This window comes from Oncorhynchus kisutch, linkage group LG24, assembly GCF_002021735.2.
Source record: "Oncorhynchus kisutch isolate 150728-3 linkage group LG24, Okis_V2, whole genome shotgun sequence".
Classification (NCBI taxonomy): Eukaryota; Metazoa; Chordata; class Actinopteri; order Salmoniformes; family Salmonidae; genus Oncorhynchus; species Oncorhynchus kisutch.
The window spans coordinates 7393963-7416119 of NC_034197.2; the positions used below are offsets into that span (position 1 = coordinate 7393963).

Here is a 22157-nt window from a genome sequence, read left to right on the forward strand (position 1 = left end):
ACACACATGCGCGGGCTACAGACACATGGATGCTTTGGGCACACACACACACATAACCTTTCCTGTGAGTTGCATATACATGGCAAGCCATGAAGTGTGCTTGCTTTATTTACAAAGGTAGACTGTGATTTAGTATTTGTAAGCTACAGTGCATCCGCCGGTCAACAATCATACAGTGGCTTGCGAAAGTATTCACCCCCCCCCCCTTGGCATTTTTCCTGTTTTGTTGCCTTACAATTAAAATAATAATATAGATTTTTGGGGGGGTTTGTATCATTTGATTTACACAACATGCCTACCACTTTGAAGATGCAAAATATATTTTTATTGTGAAACAAACAACACAAAAAAACAGAACTTGAGCATAACTATTCACCCCCCCCGAAGTCAATAATTTGTAGAGACACCTTTTGCAGCAATTACAGCTGCAAGTCTCTTGGGGCGTGTCTCTATAAGCTTGGCACATCTAGCCACAGGGATTTTTGCCCATTCTTCAAGGAAAAACTGCTCCAGCACCTTCAAGTTGGATGGGTTCCGCTGGTGTACAGCAATCTTTAAGTCATACCACAGATTCTCAATTGGATTACAGGTTGCAATGCAAGAAAATAGGAAAAACACCAAGGGGAATGAATACTTTTGCAAGGCACTGTATCTAACCTTAATCAAAGTACATTGGAAGTATAGTCAAGATTGCATTGTGTGTGTGAATATTGACACACACTCACTGTATTTGGGATGTCCGTCAGGGTCCGTGTCGTCGTGCGACGCCTTCCTCAACGTGTTCCAGTCTCACGGGTTAAAGCCGGAGGTCATCTGCCCCTGTGCCTCCTCTCCTGAAGCCCTCACTGTGGCTATCCGCAGGTACTACACTGCACCAGTTCACAGCTACTGATGCACTACATATATATATATATGTACATACATATATATACTGTACATACAACCTCGAAGGAAACGTACACACAACCCGTTTCCAGTGCTCATGTAGTATATGAACAATAAAGTAATCTTCTTCACATCAATTGAGAAAACGTGTGTCTCATGTCTCCATAGCCCTCTCACACTCCCGTATTTTCTTTGCCTTTACTCTCCCTCTCTCTCCATCTCCCCCTCCCTCCCTCCCCTTCCAGGCCTGGTGCCCGTGGTGCAGCCCTCCCAGCCAGAGCCATCCTGTCCATGGGCGGTCTGAGTCACGGGGTCATCAGGGTCAACACAGAGGATAAAAACTCTGCCCTCACTGTACAGGACGTGGGCCATGTCATGCCTGGAGGTCAGCGAACTGACTTCACCGTGCACCACACTACAGTACACGCGTTTACATTCTGTTTGTGTAATGGTTCAATTCCTTTTCACAGTTGTTCCTCACTGGCTTACTTTAACAGTGGGGCTTTTACTGTCATGTCAATGTCTGGTGTTAAGTCTACTTGGCTCAGCGTTCGAGTCATTGCTTCAATAATACATAGATTTTATATTCCGCTTATCTTGGACCCAAAGACGCTTCGGAAAGTTAGTTTCTTACGTGTGTGTGCTTTTCGTGTTTTAGCCCTAATGTCATTGTCCTCTCGTGTTTCAGCTCTGATGTGTATCGTGAAGCCAGACGGCCCTCCGCAGCTCTGTAAGACAGATGAGATCGGAGAGATAGTGTTGAACTCCAGGGCTGGCGGAACCATGTACTACGGCCTACCTGGAGTCACCAAGAACACCTTCGAGGTGAGGAGAGGACTGTTTACCGTACTCTCTCATCAAGCCTCTGCGTCTCTGGCCGGCGTGTGGTGTACTGGCACTGTTGTGTAGCCATCAACCTTAAAAAAAAAACAATACTCCTCTGCCAGAGCATTACACTTCTAAAAGCTCTACCCCACCTTTATTCTTCACTGGGCATGGTTGCCTATGGACTCTCTACTCTTTAAACTGAGTTGAGGAGTTGTGTTGACAGTAAAAAAGTGTTGTTAATGTGATGTTTTTGAAACGATGGTCACGATGAAATATATTTAATACAGGCCCCTTCTGTAAACCCCATAACTGAACGTGTGTCCCTCTGTCTTCCATGCAGGTGATTCCCGTGAACCAGGCGGGAGCTCCGTTAGGAGAGATCCTCTTCACTAGGACTGGCCTGCTGGGCTTTGTAGGGCCGGTAAGACCACGTTGAGTCCCCCTTGGACTTGCCATGCTGAGCTAGCCTGGGTGCCAGTCCTTTTTCTTGCCAACTCCTTATGGAATTGTCCTGCCGTACAGTCTGGCTGAATGATAAAAAGTTCCCGCTTCTAGTTTGCAGTGAGGCCAGACAGTTTGGCTTGACACCTATGGAGTTGGCAAGAGCACAAACAGATCTGGGACCAGGCTCTCTACTGATCTGGAGGAATAGAAAAAAACCTGTCCATCTAGAATTTGCTTCTTTAGTGGGTTGATGTGCAGTAGGTGAAGATCTTCTCCCTCTCTCCACAGGGCAGTCTGGTCTTTGTAGTGGGAAAGAACGAGGGTCTCCTGACGGTCAGTGGTAGACGACACAATGCTGATGACCTGGTGGCCACCGCCCTGGCCGTGGAGCCTGTTAAAACTGTCTACAGGGGGAGGTGGGTGTCAGAGGGCTCAGGTTTCTCGTGTGAATGTACACATGCTGTGTTCAAGTGTGCCTTTTGTAGAAGTGTGGTTTGAGGAGGGAGGTGAGATATACAGAGGCTTCTGGGTCCTGTTTAGTAGGCACGACACTGGAGAAAACGTTTTGGATCCGTTTCAAATGTAGTCTCCGTGTGGTGCTGACCTTAAGTGACGTAAGAGGGCCGCGTGAGGGCGTGGTATGAAAGTGTGCCGTGCTGTGTGGGGTCGTGCTGTCCTTCCTCTCGGCACCGGGGCCAGGATCACTGTGTTCTCTGTGGCGGTGTTCCCTGATGTACTGTGTGTTGTGTTGTGTTGTCAGAGTACGTTGCTTTTGGTGTGTGTGTGTTATGGTAGTTCACAGGGTTGTGTGTTATTGCCGACTGACCCTCCCTCTCTCTAATCTCTCTCCCCTGGTGTAGGATCGCTGTGTTCTCAGTGACCGTGTTCTATGATGAGAGGATAGTGATCGTAGCAGAGCAGAGGCCTGACGCCAGTGAAGAGGACAGCTTCCAGTGGATGAGCCGAGTACTACAGGTACCCTGTCACATAACCTGGCATGTCACCTAAGCATTCATCTAGGATAGCATCGGTCTTTCAGTTACAGTTAGATGGACGTATAGCTGGGTACACTATCTTCTATCGATATGTACACTGTTAGTTAGCACACCTAGCTGAACATGACCATTATGCTGTGTTTTCCTCGGCAGGCCATAGACAGTATTCATCAGGTGGGTTTGTACTGTCTGGCCCTGGTTCCGGCCAACACGTTACCCAAGACCCCGCTGGGAGGGATCCACATCTCTGAGACCAAACAGAACTTCCTAGAGGGGAACCTGCACCCCTGTAACATCCTCCTCTGTCCACACACCTGCGTCACCAACCTGCCCAAACCACGACAGAAACAGCCAGGTAAAGACGATGGGCTGTCCTGAATGTTGGGGGGAGGTTCAGTTCCCCATGAACTGGCGCGATTCGGGATTGTGTCTCGCACCTTGAACTTTTGTGTGTTTGTATACAGAACAGGGTGATAGGCTAGCCAATCGCTAATGTCTCAGTCTTTGTGTATCTCTGACTCACTCACCCATCCTCCTATCCTGTACAGTTGGTGTGGGCCCGGCCTCTATCATGGTTGGTAACCTGGTAGCGGGGAAGAGGATGGCCCAGGCTGCAGGCAGAGAGCTGGGAGTGCTGGAGGAAGAGGGCCTGGTCAGGAAGGTAAGACCTTAACGTACCTGGTGAGGCTGGCCCCTACTGTCTGTCTTCTCTCCTAAACAGACTGACGCCTGGAAGAAACCACATCACAACTGATTATACCAGCATTGACTAAACCTTATTATTGTACGAAAGAGGTTGGCCACGCAGGATCCTTATATCTGGTATGGAGTCAGGGAGGGGTGACTATTGCTGATTTCCTGTCCTAAGGTTGTGTTGTGTTCTGTCTCTACTGTCGGTGGCGCTGGTAGCTCTGTTCTTGGCCCACCATGATGGTAAGTCTACCACTAGCTGAGCTGGGTGTTGCTTCGGCTCCTGTTGCCTCTGTCAGATATGCTGCTTTGCAGTGATAGTCATTTGAGTGTACACCTCTGCTGCTGGCTGTGGTTGAGAAGGGAATCAAGCTCAGCATGCTACCGTCCAGGGAGCAACTGAGAACTCACTATGTCAGTGTGTGTTTTTACTGTGGCTGCTTGCCTGCTACTGTAACTGTTCTCCCTCCCCAGTTACAGTGACCCTTACCGTCCTGTTCTTGTACCCTGGTCTTTGGTTGTGTGATTGGCCCTGAAAAGTCCTGAACTGAAATCGTAATATCTGTATTGAATGATCCTGACTGCTCTCACAGCTCACCCCCTCTCTCGGCTTTCTCTCTCTTCTTTCTCTCCCTCTTTCTCCTCTCTCGCTCTCTCTCTCTCAGCACCAGTTTCTGTCTGAAGCCTTACAGTGGAGAGCCCAGACCGACCCTGACCACGTCCTCTATGTGCTGCTCAACGCTAAGGTACGACACGACACATTCATGTTCACACGTTTTCTTTATGAGCTTCTAAGCATTAACATGGTCGCGTTAGGCAGGTAGTTTGGAACCGTGCTCGCTTGACGAGTAACAGCGTCTGGATGATCTGCGGTTCCTTCAGCTCAGTGGGCTAATTAGTCAGGTACCATGCAGGAGATCAGGGTTCGAACCCCGGTCAGTCACAATTGCTAGACTTTCCTGGGAATTTGAGCTGCAGCCGTTCTGTTGTGTATATGGTATCTGTTTTCCCACCTCCATCCTGCAGGGGGTAGCGGTGTGCACGGCCACATGTAGTCAGCTGCATAAGAGAGCAGAGAAGATAACCTCAGCCCTGATGGAGAGAGGAGGTCTCAACACTGGAGACAACGTAGTGCTGCTATACCCTCCTGGTGAGGAGCTACGCACACGCACACACACACACACCTGACTGCTGCGACTGGCCTTCCTCACCTCAATTAAATCTAGTCCTTAGAATAGTCAGTTATATGCTATTGTTAAAAGCCCCCCCCCCCCTCCCCATCTCTCTCCCTCCCTCTCCCCAGGCATTGATCTGATAGCTGCCTTCTATGGCTGTCTGTACGCGGGGGTGATCCCTGTAACAGTGCGGCCCCCTCACCCCCAGAACCTGGCTGCTACCCTGCCCACCGTCCGCATGATCATCGACGTGAGTCAACTACAGCCACATAACAGCTTTATAAAAGATGCTTGGCCTCAATGATCAACATAAAATGTAGACATGCATATAGTTGTACAAAGAAAACTTTGGTAAGCGCTGAAATGTTCTTGAAAAATGAGCCCCCATCTACTCTTAACGTTCCTGTCTCTGTCTGTGTTAAAGGTGAGTAAAGCAGCCTGTATCCTAACCACCCAGCCCCTTATGAGGATCCTCCGGTCCAGAGAGGCTGCTGCCAGCGTCAACGTCAAGACCTGGCCCACTATCATAGACACAGGTACTGATCTGAGATATTTGGTGGTAACCTATTCAAAGCTCACCGCAAGGAGAGAAGTGAAGTGAAGTGAACCCGCTGTTAATTGTGAGAGTCGTACCTTTTGAGACGGTCGTATCTTTTCCTAAGTTCAATCTCTCACTCCCTTTCTAGACGACCTCCCCAGGAGGCGGCCCCCCCAGCTCTACAAGCCCCCCACAGCAGAGATGCTGGCCTACCTGGACTTCAGTGTGTCCACCACAGGCATGCTGACCGGGGTCAAGGTAAGGGCTCTGCAGTAACATGAACAGACAAAAAGTTTATTTGCTCAATGTCTATGTACACTTAAATACTGTATCCACTCGGAACACACCATAGTAATTGTTTTGCATTATATATTGAAATGCATCTCTTTTCTTTCTTTCTGTCTTCTGTCTCTCTCTCGCTCTCCCTTTTTTGTCTCTGTCTGTGGTGTGTATGCGTGTGTCAGATGTCCCACTCGGCGGTCAGTACTCTGTGTCGCTCCATCAAGCTACAGTGTGAGCTCTACTCCTCGCGCCAAATAGCCATCTGTCTGGACCCCTACTGCGGCCTGGGCTTTGTACAGTGGTGCCTCTCCAGGTAAGACCTGGCTTCAAATAGTGTGTATGTATATATACAGTTGATGTCGGAAGTTTACATACACCTTAGCCAAATACATTTAAAACATTTCTGTTCAGTTAGGATCACCAATTTATTTTAAGAATGTGAAATGCCAGAATAATAGATTTATTTCAGCTTTTATTTCTTTCATCACATTCCCAGTGGGTCAGAAGTTTACATGCACTCAATTAGTATTTGGTAGAATTGCCTTTCAATTGTTTAACTTGGGTCAGACATTTCGGGTAGCCTTCCACAAGCTTCCCACAATAAATTGAGTGAATTTTTTTTCAATTCCTCCTGACAGAGCTGGTGTAACTGAGTCAGGTTTGTAGGCCTCCTTGCACGCACACGCTTTTTCAGTTCTGCCCACAAACTTTCTTTAGGATTGAGGTCTGGGCTATGTGATGGCCACTCCAATACCTTGACTTTCCTTAAGCCATTTTGCCACAACTTTGGAAGTATGTGTGGGGTCATTGCCATTTGGAAGACCCATTTGCAACCAAGCTTTAACTTCCTGACTGATGTCTTGAGATGTTGTTTCCAATATATCCACATAATTTTCCATCCTCCTGATGCCATCTATTTTGTGAAGTGCACCAGTCCCTCCTGCAGCAAAGCACCCCCACAACATAATGCTGCCACCCCCGTGCTTCACGGTTGGGATGGTGTTCTTTGATTTGCAAGCCTTCCCCCTTTTCCTCCAAACATCCTCCAAACATAACGATGGTCATTATGGCCAAACAGTTCTATCTATCTATATGTCAATTAGCCTATCAGAAGCTTCTAAAGCCATGACATAATTTTCTGGAATTTTCCAAGCTGTTTAAAGGCACAGTAAACTTAGTGTATGTAAACTTCTGACCCACTGTAATTGTGATACAGTGAATTATAAGTGAAATAATCTGTAAACAATTGTTGAAAAAATGACTTGTCATGCACAAAGTAGATGTCCTAACCAAACTATAGTTTGTGAACAAGAAATTTGTGGAGTGGTTGAAAAATGAGTTTTAATGACTCCAACCTAAGTGTATGTAAACTTCTGACTTCAACTGTAAATATATATATATATATATATATATATATATATATATATATATATATATATATATATATATATATATATTTGGAAAGGTCCCACCATGTCAAACAAAATGTTCTGGTCGGGTGAAACCAAGATTGAACTCTTTGGTCTGAATGCCAAGGAGGAAACCAGCCACCATCCCTTCGGTGAAGCATGGTGGTGGCAGCGTCATGCTGTGGGGATGTTTTTCAGCGGCAGGGACTGGGAAACTACTACGTACATCTTTCCCTTGATTCTGACTGAAGTACAGAGAGATCATTGATAAAAACCTGCTGGCAAGAACAGCTCAAATAATCAAAGAGAAACGACAGTCCGTCATTACTTTAAGACATCAGTCAATTCGGAAAATGTAAAGAACTTTGAAAGTTACTTCAAGTGCAGTCGCAAAAATACATCAAGCGCTATGATGAAACTGCCTCTCATGAGGACCGCCACAGGAAAGGAAGACCCAGAGTTACCTCTGCTGCAGAGGATAAGTTCATTAGAGTTACCAGCCTCAGAAACTGCAGCCCAAATTAATGCTTCACAGAGTTCAAGTAACAGACACATCTCAACATCAACTGTTCAGAGGAGACGCTGTATATCAGGCCTTCATGGTCGAATTGCGGCAAAGAAACCACTACTAAAGGAAACCAATAAGAAGAAGAGACTTGATTGGGCCAAGGAACACGAGCAATGGACATTAGACCAGTGGAAAGCTGTCCTTTGGTCTGATGAGTCCAAATTTGAGATTTTTGGTTCCAACCTCCGTGACTTTGTGAATCACAGAGTAGATGAACAGATGATCTCTGCATGTGCAGTTCCCACCATAAAGCATGGAGCAGGAGATGTGATGGTGTAGGGGTGCTTTTGCTGGTGACACTGTCAGTGATTTATTTATAATTCAAGGCACACTTAACCAGCATGGCTACCACAGCATTCTGCAGCGATACGCCATCCCATCTGGTTTGGGCTTAGTGGGACTATCATTTGTTTTTCAACACAACAATGACACAACACACCTCCAGGCTGTGTAAGGGGTATTTGACCAAAAAGCAGAGTGATGGAGTGCTGCATCAGATGACCTGGCCTCCGCAATCACCCAACCTGATGGTTTGGGATGTGTTGTACTGCAGAGTGAAGGAAAAGCAGCCAACATGTGCTCAGCATATGTGGGAACTCTTTCAAGACTATTGGAAATAGCATTGCAGGTTAAGCTTATTGATAGAGTGGCAAGAGTGTGCAAAGCTGTCATCAAGGCAAAGGGTGGCTAATTTGAAGAATCTCAAATATAAAATATGTTGTGATTTGTTTAACACTTTTTTTGGTTACTACATGATTCCATAGATATATAGATATGTATATGTTTTATTATTATTTGAGGGGTGGATCAGCTTTAATATTGCAGATAGATTGTGGCATTTATCAATGTAATTGTCTGCATCATTTCCGATCCCCCATATATTTTTGGGTAAATACCTATTTTTTCCTTATTATTTTCCAGTAACCCCATCCTCCCTCCCCTAATTGGAGTAAACTACTGGACAACAATACTTAGGCTTCTACTTCCGACGTATACATACTATATACATTTTACGGACACAGTATATTTTACATGAGTTAACTTGTTGTTTTTAGCCCCACCCTTCAGCTCCACTCAACTCCTCCCATCTATCTTTGAACACCGCCCAGTTTTGATTTCTATTTTCCATATATTTTTCAAATGTGCTGTGATGTTTCACTAAGGTTCTGAACCTTTCTTTTCTCATTGTTTCTACAGATTGTAAATTAAAGATGAAATGTTTTGCTAAGAGTATTATTATATTAATGATCGAATTACTATGACTTTTCAAATCACCCAGCAGTGCTATTTGGAGAGTTAGCTCCAGGTAAATGTTGTAATTCTTCAGCCGTTCCTGAACCTGCGACCAAAAACAAGCTACATATGTCAGTACCAAAACCAGTGATCTAATGATTCTGTCTCTTCGCAGCAAAATCTGCAGAGCTGGGATGGTTGTATGTATGTATATATATATATATACATACACAACATTCTATTGGTTGAAAGAATTTGGTATAATCGTTTAAATAGAAAACTCTTAAGTTTTGAATCTGGCGTCGTTGTGCCTTGGAATCGGTACATTGGAAATCTCTTCCCAGCTATTTGCATCCTGTATGGCACAGCTGTCAATTTTTTGGTCCTTTAATGAAATATAGTTCAAATAGTATTGGTTTTCTTTAAAATACTTGATCTGTGCTTGATTGAGCTTGTCTGGCTAGCTCAATGGAATAGTGCAAACCCCGCCCATCCAGCTCTTCAGACAAGCTCAATCAAACGATCCAAGTATTTGAAAGACAGGCTGCTTCCATCCCTGTGAGTGTGTGTGTATGTAAGGTTGGCCATTGTAATAGCAAGATGATCAATTTCAGTATATATTGTAATGAAATACTCTACCGTTGGTGTGTCTAGTGTCTACTCAGGTCACCAGTCCATCCTGATTCCTCCTATGGAGTTGGAGCTGTCCTTGCCTCTGTGGCTGAGCACCCTGAGCCAGTACAAGATCAGAGACACCTTCTGTTCCTACTCTGTCATGGAGCTCTGCACCAAGGGCCTGGGAACGCAGACTGACGCACTCAAGGTGAGGGACACACACACTTACCCTTTTCACACTACTGAGCTGAGCCGAGCCAAGTTGAGCTGTACTGATGATGTCCTGGTTTACAAATCCACCATAGTTGTTGAAACCGTGCTGGAAAGGACAATATGAAAAATAAAACAACCTGAGTCAGAATATTACAGTTTGGGTCATGAAAGGATACTTCTTAACCACCGCATGCATCAGTAGCTGAATATGTGTTTTGTCTGTTTCCAACCTGTGTGTATTTTCGTATTGCTAGCTTTAAGCACCAACTGTCAGAGCAGCTCACAGATTACTGCACCTGTACATAGCCCACCTATAATTTAGCCCAAACAACTACCTCTTTCCCTACTGTATTTATTTATTTTTATTTATTTATTTATTTTGCTCATTTGCACCCCATTATTTGTATTTCTACTTTGCACATTCTTCCACTGCAAATCTACCATTCCAGTGTTTTACTTGCTATGTTGTATTTACTTTGCCACCATGGCCTTTTTTTGCCTTTACCTCCCTTACCTCTCTCACCTCATTTGCTCGCATCGTATATAGACTTGTTTATACTGTATTATTGACTGTATGTTTGTTTTACTCCATGTGTAACTCTGTGTTGTTGTATGTGTCGAACTGCTATGCTTTATCTTGGCCAGGTCGCAATTGTAAATGAGAACTTGTTCTCAACTTGCCTACCTGGTTAAATAAATGTGAAATAAATAAATAAAAATTTATTTTCGTATTGCAATGTGACCAATACATAACCATATGTATGTGACAAATAACATTTGATTTGACCAGTATGTGTTTATATTTCCAGGCACGGGGTGTGAATCTGTCGTGTGTGAGGAGCTGTGTGGTGATAGCAGAGGAGCGTCCCCGACTGGCACTGACCCAGTCCTTCTCCAAGCTGTTTAAAGACCTGGGTCTCTCCCCCCGCGCGGTCAGCACAGCCTTCGGATCTAGGGTCAACCTAGCCATCTGCCTACAGGTGGGCCCCAGCACATACACTTTCTCTCTCTCTCTCTCTCTCTCTGGCTCTCCCCAGCTTTTGATGTCTAACCCTCTCTCTCTAGTGCTCTCTATCTTTCATTTTCTCTCTTTCTCTCCCTCCCCCTCTCTTTCTTTGAACTTTACCCCTGTCTCACACAAGCAATCATTAGACTAAATATATAACCCCACACCTACTAATTTACTGCGTCATTAGGTCTAGTTACAGGGGTTAACCTCAGGTAAACATGAAGCTTAAAATCCTTAAATCTTCTCTGTTTCTGTGCTAGGGAACTGCTGGACCAGACCCCTCCACCGTCTATGTAGACATGAAGTCCCTCCGCCATGACAGGTAAGACGAGGCATAGCTGACATTTACTAGAGCTCAGATGTTTTAACTGGTCAGGTCACGTTGACAGGAAAAACATGTGGCCTACACTGCAGAGCCAGAGACCACAGTAGAATGCAATTTACTAGTGTTGTATTCGGAGACATTGTTAGTCTCATTCCCTGTCTGTCTGTCTTGTCCGTGTCTCTTCCAGGGTGAGGTTGGTGGAGCGAGGTGCCCCCCAGAGTCTTTCACTCATGGAGTCAGGCACTGTAAGTATCCCCGGGGTTTCTGACAGTATCACTGTTGATCAGGGTAGCTAAGTGGTCAGGTTCCACACGCTGTCCTGTCATCATGTTCAGTCATGGAGCTGCTGTACTGAAGAACCAGTGAACTTGTTCAAAAACGTTGTTGGAATTGATGAAACTGTGGAGTTGTCTGTTAACCCTAACCCAAACCTCGTGTCTACAGATTCTTCCAGGGGTGAGGGTGATCATCGTGAACCCGGAGACCAGGGGACCGCTGGGGGATTCCCATCTTGGAGAGGTGCGTTGGCAGACATACACTAGAGTTGAAGGCATGGCAGCGTTGAGGAATGGCTGAAAAGGGTGTTATCGCACAGAGGATTCCACTTAGTTTCTTGTCCTTTTTTAACAAATCCACTATCCGTTCAAATCCCATCCCCCATTTCCTTGCCTTTTACTTAGCTTTCTTTTTTCTACCTCCTTTGCATATTTCCCTCACCCTCTCTCTGTTTAGATCTGGGTTCAGAGTCCCCACAGTTCCAGTGGCTACTACACCATCTATGGAGAGGAGAGCTTGCAGGCGGACCACTTCAACACGAGGCTGAGCTTCGGGGAGCCCCACACCCTGTGGGCCAGGACGGGATACCTGGGCTTTGTCAAGAGGACCGAACTACTGGGGTCCACCGGAGGTTAAGGACCCTTCTAACGTAACCATCCTAGCATTGAGCATGTTATGGACTCTGCCAAGTCAGATGTCTTTCTTGGGATTGTGGCGATTCTCACCCTGGGCGTCGGTTGCTACACTAAACCAATCTGAGAAGTTCCATTTAGTCATGCAAGGCGTGTTTTAGTCAGTTGATTGATCATTCAGTTATGCAGATGAAAGGATTATAGCGCTTTCCAACCAGAACCATCTTTTTTCCCCCCCTTCTTAGATCGGCATGACGCCCTGTTTGTGGTGGGCCAGTTGGATGAGACGTTGGAGCTCAGGGGGCTTCGCTACCACCCCATCGACATCGAGACCTCTGTGTCCCGGGCACACCGCAGCATCGCTGAGAGGTACGATACACACCGGTCTATTCTGTTGTCTGCTCAGACACACACGGTAAATGCACGCTGACGGGTGTTGTCACACACAGTGCCTACATGCTTCACTGTGTGTGTATACTGTGTATATACACACCGCAGAATCACTGAGATGTAAGATGGGTGCACACATACATGCATGTGCACAGCGTGCAGCACTATGAATATAGACACATGTATAGCTGCTGTCTCTGGGTGGCACCAATGCACCAATAGCACACACAGTTCAAATTGAATGAATGGGCTGAATGTGATTGTTGTGACTGTTTGTGGCTGTCTCTTGTCTGAGTATGAGTTACACCGATTGGATTATGCACACAGATGAAAGTTAGGATCCCGAAGCTGTAACTCGCACTGTTTTGAAGCGGTCTGTTGTACCTGATGTGTGAATGTTGGCCGTCTCTCTTGTCTCCCAGAGCTGTGTTTGACGGTGACATATATTTTTGCTTTAAACCCACAATACCATGCTCCAAGCCAGTGGTTCTCAAAGTGGGCGTCGCAACCCCCCTCAAGGAGGATTTGGGTGGTCACGAGTGTGAATATATATTTTTCATACATACATACACTACCGTTCAAAAGTTTGGAGTCACTTAGAAATGTCATTGTTTTTGAAAGAAAAGCACATCTTTGTTGATTAAAATAACATAAAATTGATCAGAAATACAGTGTAGACATTGTTAATGTTGAAAATGACAATTGCAGCTGGAAACGGCAGATTCTTTATGGAACTAGTTGAGTATCTGGAGCATCAACATTTGTGGGTTCGATTACAGGCTCAAAATGGGCAGAGACGAAGCACTTTCTTCTGAAACTCGTCTGTCTATTCTTGTTCTGAGAAATTAAGGTATGCAAGATATTGCCAAGAAACTGTAGATCTCGTACAACGCTGTGTACTACCTTCCCAGAACAGCGCAAACTGGCCCTAACCAGAATAGAAAGAGGAGTGTGAGGTGCACAACTGAGCAAGAGGACAGATACTCAACTAGTCTAAAGAAGGCCAGTTTTATTGCTTTAATCAGAACAACAGCTTTCAGCTGTGCTAACATAATTGCAAAAGGGTTTTCTAATGATCAATTAGCCTTCTAAAATTATACATTTGAATTAGCTAACACAACAGTGATGGTTGCTGATAATGAGCGTCTTCTATTAAAAATCAGCTGTTTCCTGCTACAGTAGTCATTTACAACATTAACAATGTCTACACTGTATTTTTGATCAATTTTATGTTATTTTAATGGACATAAAATGTGCTCTTTTTTCAAAAACAAGGACATTTCTAAGTGACCCCAAACTTTTGAATGGTAGTATATGTTAATAGGATACATATAGCCTACCATTTGTATTTTATTTACCTTTGCCTGTATGATCTGGTTTCTAATATATGCCTATGTTATTGTACGAAATGATTGTCTCAAAAACATCTCATCTGTGCTTCAGAACCAAAAAGTTGCTCATATTAATTGTTGACCAATGACAGACATCAGCATTGGTGTGTACATTGGTGTAAAGTACTAAAGTAAAAATACGTGGAAGTACTACTTTTAAGTAGTTTTTGGGGGTACCTTTACTATTTATATTTTGGGCAACTTTTACTTCACTACACTCCTAAATAAAATAATGTACTTTTTACTCCATACATTTTCCCTGACACCCAAAAGTACTCATTACATTTTGAATGGCTAGCAGGACAGGAAAATTGCCAAATTCATGCACTTAAGAGAACATCCCTGGTCATCCCTATTGCTTCTGATCTGGCGGACTCACTAAACACAAATGCTTTGTGTGTAAGTTCTGTCTGAGTGTTGAAGTGTGCCCCAGGCTATCCGTTCATAAAAATGGTGCTGTCTGGTTCGCTTAATATAAGGAATTTGAAATGATTTATACTTTTACTTTCAATTGCTTAAGTATATTTTAGCAATTACATTTACTTTTAATACTTAAATATATTTAAATCCAAATACTTTTAGACTTTTACTCAAGTAGGATTTTACAGTGTGACTTTTGCTTGAGTCATTTTATGTTTATTAAGCTATCTTTACTTTTACTCAAGTATGACAATTGGGTACTTTTTCCACCACTGGTCGCGCAAATGCGGGTTTATATCCAGATTAGCTTACTTAATTTTCATTGCCAGACAAAAACATAGTAGACCTACATTGATATTATCCATATAAAACACAGTTTAGAATTCTACAATCTTTGCCAGAGCAGTAATAGGCTACCTGATTTTCATTGAGAATTTTCATGTTTCAGATAGGCCTAGTTTTGGGTGGCTACTGGCTATATGTCTAAAGATAGCTGTGCCATCGCACTGCCTTCAATATTATGGGATGAAGATTTTATATATTCTAGCGAGTTTTATTACGGTACTGACTATCCTACCGATCCTCGACTTCAGTGATGTCATTTACAAAATAGCCTCCAACACGCTACTCAGCAAACTGGATGCAGTCTATCACAGTGCCATCCGGTTTGTCACCTAAGCCCCATATACCACCCACCACTGCGACCTGTATGCTCTCGTCGCCAGACCCACTGGCTCCAGTACATCTATAAGTCTTTGCTAGGTAAAGCTCCACCTTATCTCAGCTCACTGGTCACCATAACAACACCCACCCATAGCACGCGCTCCAGCAGGTATATTTCACTGGTCATCCCCAAAGCCAACACCTCCTTTGACCACCTTTCCTTCCAGTTCTCTGCTGTAAATGACTGGAACGAATTGCAAAAATCGCTGAAGCTGGAGACATATCTCCCTTACTAACTTTAAACATCAGCTATCTGATCTCTGCAGTTGTACACAGCCCAGCTATAAATAGCCCATCCAATCTGCCTACCTCCTCCCCATATTGTTTTTATTTTTTTGCTCTTTTGCACACCAGTAATTCTACTTGCACATCATCATCTGCACACATATCACTACAGTGTTAATTTGCTAAATTGTATTTACTTAGCTACTATGGCCTATTTATTGCCTTACCTCCTCACACCATTTGCCCACACTGTATATAGACTTTTGTTTTACCCCTATAGTGTTATTGACTGTACCTGGTTAAATAAATACAAATAAAATAGAAATGTGTGAGGAATAAAAGGGCTACCCAGTTGTCAACGAGTATCTGCGGGCAGGCGGCCCTCCAAAGTAATAGCACACGGTGCAGACGGAACATGCTTTCCATCTGATCCTGCAACCTCCGCTATGTACAGATAGCCCGTATAATTCTGGTTCCTCTGGACTCCAGAGAAGGGACATGATATCCCTAGTTGATATTGGCTGCTAACATGAATGACTTTCAGCTGAATATGCAGGTATAATATCAGTTTATTTCTGTATCTTGCGTTTCGAAATCGCAACTTATGGCTGTAATGACAGGCTACATTTCGGCAGCGATTGAGCGTGGGGTGTCGCAAGCTTTGAACTACTGCAGGTCGTGGGTCAAAAGGTTTGAGAACCACTGCTCTAACCCACTAAGCCATTGGAACCACAGTTGAACATTAAACTTGAATAGTGACTGACTACTTGTGCATGTCTGTCTCTCTGTCTGTCTCCCAGTGCTGTGTTCACATGGACCAACCTCCTGGTGGTAGTGGCTGAGCTGGCCGGGTCGGAGCAGGAGGCCCTGGACTTGGTGCCTCTGGTGACCAATGTAGTTCTGGAGGAGCACCACCTGATCGTGGGCGTGGTGGTCGTCGTGGACCCGGGCGTCATCCCCATCAACTCCCGGGGAGAAAAGCAGAGGATGCACCTCCGGGACTCGTTCCTGGCCGACCAGCTGGACCCCATCTACGTGGCCTATAACATGTGAGGAGGAGGGCCAAGCCCCAGACACACTGGGGTGAAGGCTGACAATGGGGGTCCACTGGAGTGAAGGCTGACTATGGGGGTCCACTGGAGTGAAGGCTGACTATGGGGGTCCACTGGGGTGAAGGCTGGCTATGGGGGTCCACTGGGGTGAAGGCTGACTATGGGGGTCCACTGGAGTGAAGGCTGACTATGGGGGTCCACTGGAGTGAAGGCTGACTATGGGGGTCCACTGGGGTGAAGGCTGACTATGGGGGTCCACTGGGGTGAAGGCTGGCTATGCGGGTCCACTGGGGTGAAGGCTGGCTGGCTATGGGGGTCCACTGGAGTGAAGGCTGGCTATGGGGGTCCACTGGAGTGAAGGCTGGCTATGGGGGTCCACTGGGGTGGAGGCGAGGGTGTGTAGAGGCTCTAAGAAGAGTTAGAGTTAGACAGAGAGAGAGGCGGGGGTGTGGGATGGACTGCTCCTCCTGAGAACGGACCTCTCACATTCACTCATCTGTCAGTGGGACAGCGTGGCAGAACAGGAGTGGCGATGGTGAATGGGCTTGGACTTAGTTTAGCCACCCTGTTACAGTGTCTTCTGCCTAAGTGCGTGCTCTCGCCAGAGTCTACTATGTTTATTGAGTTTTTCGGTGGGAGTGAAGCTACAGCATGTCCGTTTGCATGAGGTTGAGCTGCTTCTTACTGGTGCTTATCCAACCACTCCCCACCTCTCTCTGACAGAGGAGGAATAGGATTGGTTACTTCTCTTTGATTGACATTTAGGTCCACCTGTCAAGGAGAGACGTTTGCCAATACCCTCATCCACTGTCTCTCCCCTCTTCTCTCCCGACTGCTCCGATCAATGATTTTATCCCCAGAAATAATGATTTTTGTGCATCTTGTTTTACAGAGGAAGACAAAAACTGTAGAGATTTGTTTATCGTCTCAATCCATTCCATGGTTTGTTTTTAGTTCAGCCTGTACCTTGCTCTCTCCTTTCTCCTGAGGGATCCACAGTCCGTCATGTTTGTCAGGATGGGACCGTGGAGCCAATGAGACGAGCTGGAAGCTCCCCCCCATGCACTTTAACCTTTCCTTGTCCTTCCATAATCTGTCCTGTCTCTCCTAGCCTGGTCTCAGATCTGTTTGTGCTGTCTTGCCAACTCCTCAGGTGACAATGACCGTAGGAGTTGGAAAGCCAGTGCAAACAGATCTGAGACCAGGCTTGGCGTGTGTCCCAAATGGCACCCTATTCCCTATATAGTGCATATATGTCTCCTGGGTAGTCGATGTGAAACTGACTTCCTCTAACCACCATTTTTCATGATACAATTCAGATCAACAACTATTCAAACAATACAATACCGCCAGCAAGTACAGCTCACTTCACTTCCTCTATAGCTGCACTTACATTCCGAGCTGCGATCGATTGGTCATCTTACGTTTCTGTCCCACACATCTCTAGCTTTGTTTTAACGGCTCACTGCTATGTTACAAACTTTCAGACTTGCTGGAAGAAATCACTTTTAAAACCCACTTTGAATTGGTATGGAACGAAAAAGGATGTGCAACAAACATATCCGCAGCAAACGGAAACAACAAAACGGATAGGCTGTTTAAGTCCTTGGATGTATGAGCGGGAATGACAGTGATCTTATCGATCATGTAAAGAAAAGGAACTCCTGTTTAACTGTAACGCTATTCAATGGGCTTGCGGTTATATGTCTGTGCAGCCACAAGACAAGGTAAACTAGTGTAGATATTTACCTTTAAACATCTGTATTCACTATAGTGCACCATACAGTAATGAATTGTAAATAATCATTATTTAAATATCAAGCAAACACAATACCGGTAATATGGAACAATAAGATTGACTTCTGATTATCTTATTGGCTGATATCACAGAGGCTCCTATACCGAGTCACTATATCTTAGCTTGAATAAGTATCAGTCAGTCAGTCGACTACTAGCCTTCGTCACAGGCTTTCAACAAACGAAGCCTGGCGTCCAACAAGCGAAGCCTGGCGTCCAAGGCTAGTCAATTGCTAAGCTTGTTTCTTCGTTCTGTACTGTCCATTGAGCCACAAAGGGCATCTTCGACTCTGACTAACTTCACGAGGCTACATCGGGGTTATCAGGAGACTGCTGCCCTGTGCCTTTCTGTTGTGTTAACATGAAATGTAACATCTTGATAAATAAACGACTTGGTGTATTACCAAAACAGTTTGCAGTGGGTATAAGATGAGAACAAATTCTTGCCTTATAAAACCTGTGGAAATTTTAACATTTTTGTTTTGATTTGTCAAAGGCTTTCATTTTATTGCTGTGCTTGTGATGAATAGAAAAGGGATTGCAGAGGGTAAGGTTGAGATGTTGACTGTATAGCATAGTGTATATTTTAGAGGTCAAAAACTGTATAACTGGTGTTACTGTGTACATTGACATGATGAACTTATTCTTTACGTTGATAAAACTTGACTGATCTTTCATACTTGACAGCCAATTTCTGCATTACTGACATAAAAATAGGCTAAGTAACAAATTGCAAAATTCAAAAAAGTATCTTATGGTTTGGCAGGTGGTAACAATTTGCACTTTCCCATATCATTACTGTGTGTGTGTGTGTGTGTGTATGATCGTATGGTTTAAATGGTGACATTGTCTTTTCTTGTGCAAAAAAAGTTTCATTGCCCTTTTTAATTAAATGAACATCAAAATATTGAACAATATTTTAGTTCCAGATTGGCTTTTTTTTATGTCATATTCACTGTACTGCAATTTTTATCAGTTGATAAACCACTTTTTTTTCATCCAAATGAGACATTATTGATTTAAATGTAATTCTAATGGTTTTTCTTGCAAGATGTTATGTTCTCTTTCTCATGAACTTTCAACGACCCTACATTAACAGCACAACTCTGTTGCAAAACAAAAGCCTTGTTTGATTTGGAAGTAGTTTAGACTACTTGAATGACAGACAAACATTGTAATTTATAAGTCCATCTCTTGAGTGAAGTTGAAATGGAATGGTTCATAAATAAATGTATTGAACTTGGACTATTCTGTGGTATTTGTATTTTTTGCAAGTTGCTACTGTATAATTACACCTTCGCATGTTTTAAACATCTTATGTTAGTGGTGTGACCATAGAACTAGAATGAGTTTACTAGTCAAATTGCCACGGTGAGAAGTACCAAGCCCGTTCTACTCATTTTATTTCTATGTGTGGGACAACATGTTGCCCTGCCATGTATTCAACACACATTGGTGCTATCCAAAACTGGAAATGGCGAATAGTCAAAAAAAAAGAAGAAAAACCTGCCCATGGATAAACCATCAGAATTGCAGACATTTCCTATTTATTAATTTTTTTACACTGTACCAATTGTAGTAAAATTTAAAACAATGAAGGATGTTATAATCTTTTAGAGTCCGTATTGAAAGCACAAAATGTACTGTACTTTTGTAGTGATAAAAAAAAGATCTTTCAGATAAATGTTTCTTTGTTAACTTCGAGGCTTGAGGTCTGTTCACGATGCATAAACGCTATGCATCAGTAGTGCAACTCAGAAAAGAGGCATAATTATGGCCTATTTGACCAACGGTTTTGTGAAGTTGTAAATGGGGATCATTTGTTTTCTATTTGGTTTAGCAAAATAAAACAATAAAAATAGGCTTTTGTCAGCACTCCTCTGGGCCCTGTTTCCCAAAAGCATCTTGCTATGTTCATCATTAGAACCATAGGATGGAAACAGTAACGATGAACTTAGCCTTAAGATGCCTTTGTGAAACCGGGCCCTGCTCTGTGATCTGTAAAGCCACTAGTCTATTTTCAGTTGCTTGTCTCTGCCCACTTGGTGTCTGATTGGTGTGATGACCTGTCAGTAACTTCATTTTTAACATCAACAGCCCATTGGCTGAATACCCAATAGTGTTGAACCGAGATGCTGTGGCGAAGACAAGTGAAAAGACAACTCTAAAAAGAGACTACAAAGCCACAGTGCAGCACCACATTATTACAGAGAGAAGTTACATCTCTCCACCAGGGGTCAGCCAACCCTCTTTCTCAGCTGAATTTTCTAGTCGTTTCTAGATGTCGACAGTGGTTGCTCCATTTCCTGGCTTATCTTCATACCAAATGTAACTTGTCTGAATATACAGTACCAGTCAAGACACACCTACTCATTCAAGGGTTTTTCTTTATTTGTACTATTTTCTACATTGTATAATAATTATGAAATAACACATATGGAATCATGTAGTAACCAAAAAAAGTGTTAATCAAAATAAATTTGAGATTCTTCAAAGTAGCCACCCTTTTCCTGACAGTTTTGTACACTCTTGGCATTCTCTCAACCAGCTTCACCTGGAATGCTTTTCCAACAGTCTTGAAGGAGTTCACACACATCCTGAGTACTTGTTGGCTTCTTTCACAACACTCTGCTGTCCAACTCATCCCAAACCATTTTCCACTGGTCTAATGTCCATTGCTCATGTTTCTTGGCCCAAGCAAGTCTCTTCTTCCTATTGGTGCCCTTTAATAGTGGTTTCTTTGCAGTAATTTGACCATGAAGGGCTGATTTATGCAGTCTCCTCTGAACAGTTGATGTTGAGATATGTCTGTTACTTGAACTCTGTGAAGCATTTATTTGGGTTGCAATTTCTGAGGCTGGTAACTCTGATGACATTATTCTCTGCAGCAGAGGTAACTCTGGGTCTTCCTTTCCTGTGGTGATCCTCATGAGAGACAGTTTCATCATAGTGCTTGATGGTTTTTGTGATTGCACTTGAAGAAACGTTCAAAGTTCTTGAAATGTTCCTGATTGGCTGACCTTCATGTCTTAAAGTAATGACGGACTGTCATTTCTCTTTGCTTGTTTCAGCTGTTTTTGCCATAATATGGACTTGGTCGTTTACCAAATAGGGCTATCTTCTGTATACCACCCCTACCTTGTCACAACACAACTGATTGGCTCAAACGCATTAAGAAGGAAAGAAATTACACAAGTCAACTTTTAACAAGGCACATCTGTTCATTGAAATGCATTCCAGGTGACTACCTAATGAAGCTGGTTGAGAGAATGCCAAGAGTGTGCAAAGCTGTCATCATGGCAAAGGGTGGCTACTTTGAAGAATCTCAAATATAAAATATATTTTGATTTGTTTAACACTTTTTGGGTTACTACATGATTCCATATGTGTTATTTCATAGTTTTGATGTCATCCCTATTTTTCTACAATGTAGAAAATAGTAAAAATAAAGAAAAGCCCTTGAATGAGTAGGTGTGTCCCAACATTTGACTGGTACTGGTATGTCTAACCATTTGAAGCAGTAGGCTATGTGGCGAGTAATACTTTGACAATGAAAAGCAGTGTAGCATTTTTGGATTTACCATTGGGCCCTGTTCCTTAACATTTGGATTAATCTGGGATGCAAATTTGATCCACAAAGGTGTTGCACTCATGTTCATAAGTGCAACGTTGAATCACAGTGTGATGGGATTAAACCTTTTATGACTGACTATTCTCTAAATTTGTAATGCCTGTGTGTTAGCGTCATTGTTGATTGCATCCATGGTCCCAGCTTTGACTATCAGGTAGGTCGAAAGGCTGCAACAAAAAGCGCAAATGAAAAGTTACATTTTGGAAAGAGTCATAACTAAAGTAGCTAAATGGTAGACATTCAATATATGCTGACGTGTATATATATACCAATGCTGCGGTGTATGATCACATACGGCAACTGTCAGTATTCAGTCCTGGCTGATGATGATGGCTTCTCCACAGTGATGCTGGAAAGGATCTGCTGCAGTCGGTCAGTTCATGATAGAGACTTGCCATGGCCAAATAATAG

General features: G+C 43.7%; 1 protein-coding gene across 3 annotated transcripts in view; it reads left to right on the forward strand.

Moving 5' to 3' along the window:
* LOC109869674 (disco-interacting protein 2 homolog B-A) overlaps positions 1–19360 on the forward strand; it is a 73178-nt gene extending 53818 nt beyond the window's left edge. For 2 of the 3 annotated variants that reach the window (XM_020459945.2, XM_031803507.1), the window contains 22 exons: positions 747–861; positions 1131–1270; positions 1574–1710; positions 2054–2134; positions 2446–2573; positions 3018–3132; positions 3306–3507; positions 3701–3813; positions 4508–4588; positions 4869–4992; positions 5146–5267; positions 5442–5553; positions 5704–5813; positions 6020–6150; positions 9702–9870; positions 10685–10855; positions 11145–11206; positions 11397–11454; positions 11654–11728; positions 11942–12116; positions 12363–12486; positions 16067–19191. In XM_020459945.2, the coding sequence (XP_020315534.2) occupies positions 747–861; positions 1131–1270; positions 1574–1710; positions 2054–2134; positions 2446–2573; positions 3018–3132; positions 3306–3507; positions 3701–3813; positions 4508–4588; positions 4869–4992; positions 5146–5267; positions 5442–5553; positions 5704–5813; positions 6020–6150; positions 9702–9870; positions 10685–10855; positions 11145–11206; positions 11397–11454; positions 11654–11728; positions 11942–12116; positions 12363–12486; positions 16067–16319 (2798 nt within the window). In that variant the 3' untranslated portion in view covers positions 16320–19191. Of the gene's footprint in view, positions 1–746; positions 862–1130; positions 1271–1573; positions 1711–2053; positions 2135–2445; positions 2574–3017; positions 3133–3305; positions 3508–3700; positions 3814–4507; positions 4589–4868; positions 4993–5145; positions 5268–5441; positions 5554–5703; positions 5814–6019; positions 6151–9701; positions 9871–10684; positions 10856–11144; positions 11207–11396; positions 11455–11653; positions 11729–11941; positions 12117–12362; positions 12487–16066 lie in introns of all 3 variants that reach the window. The other variant, XM_020459943.2, reaches the window with a different exon arrangement.
* The last annotated feature ends 2797 nt before the right edge of the window (positions 19361–22157 follow it).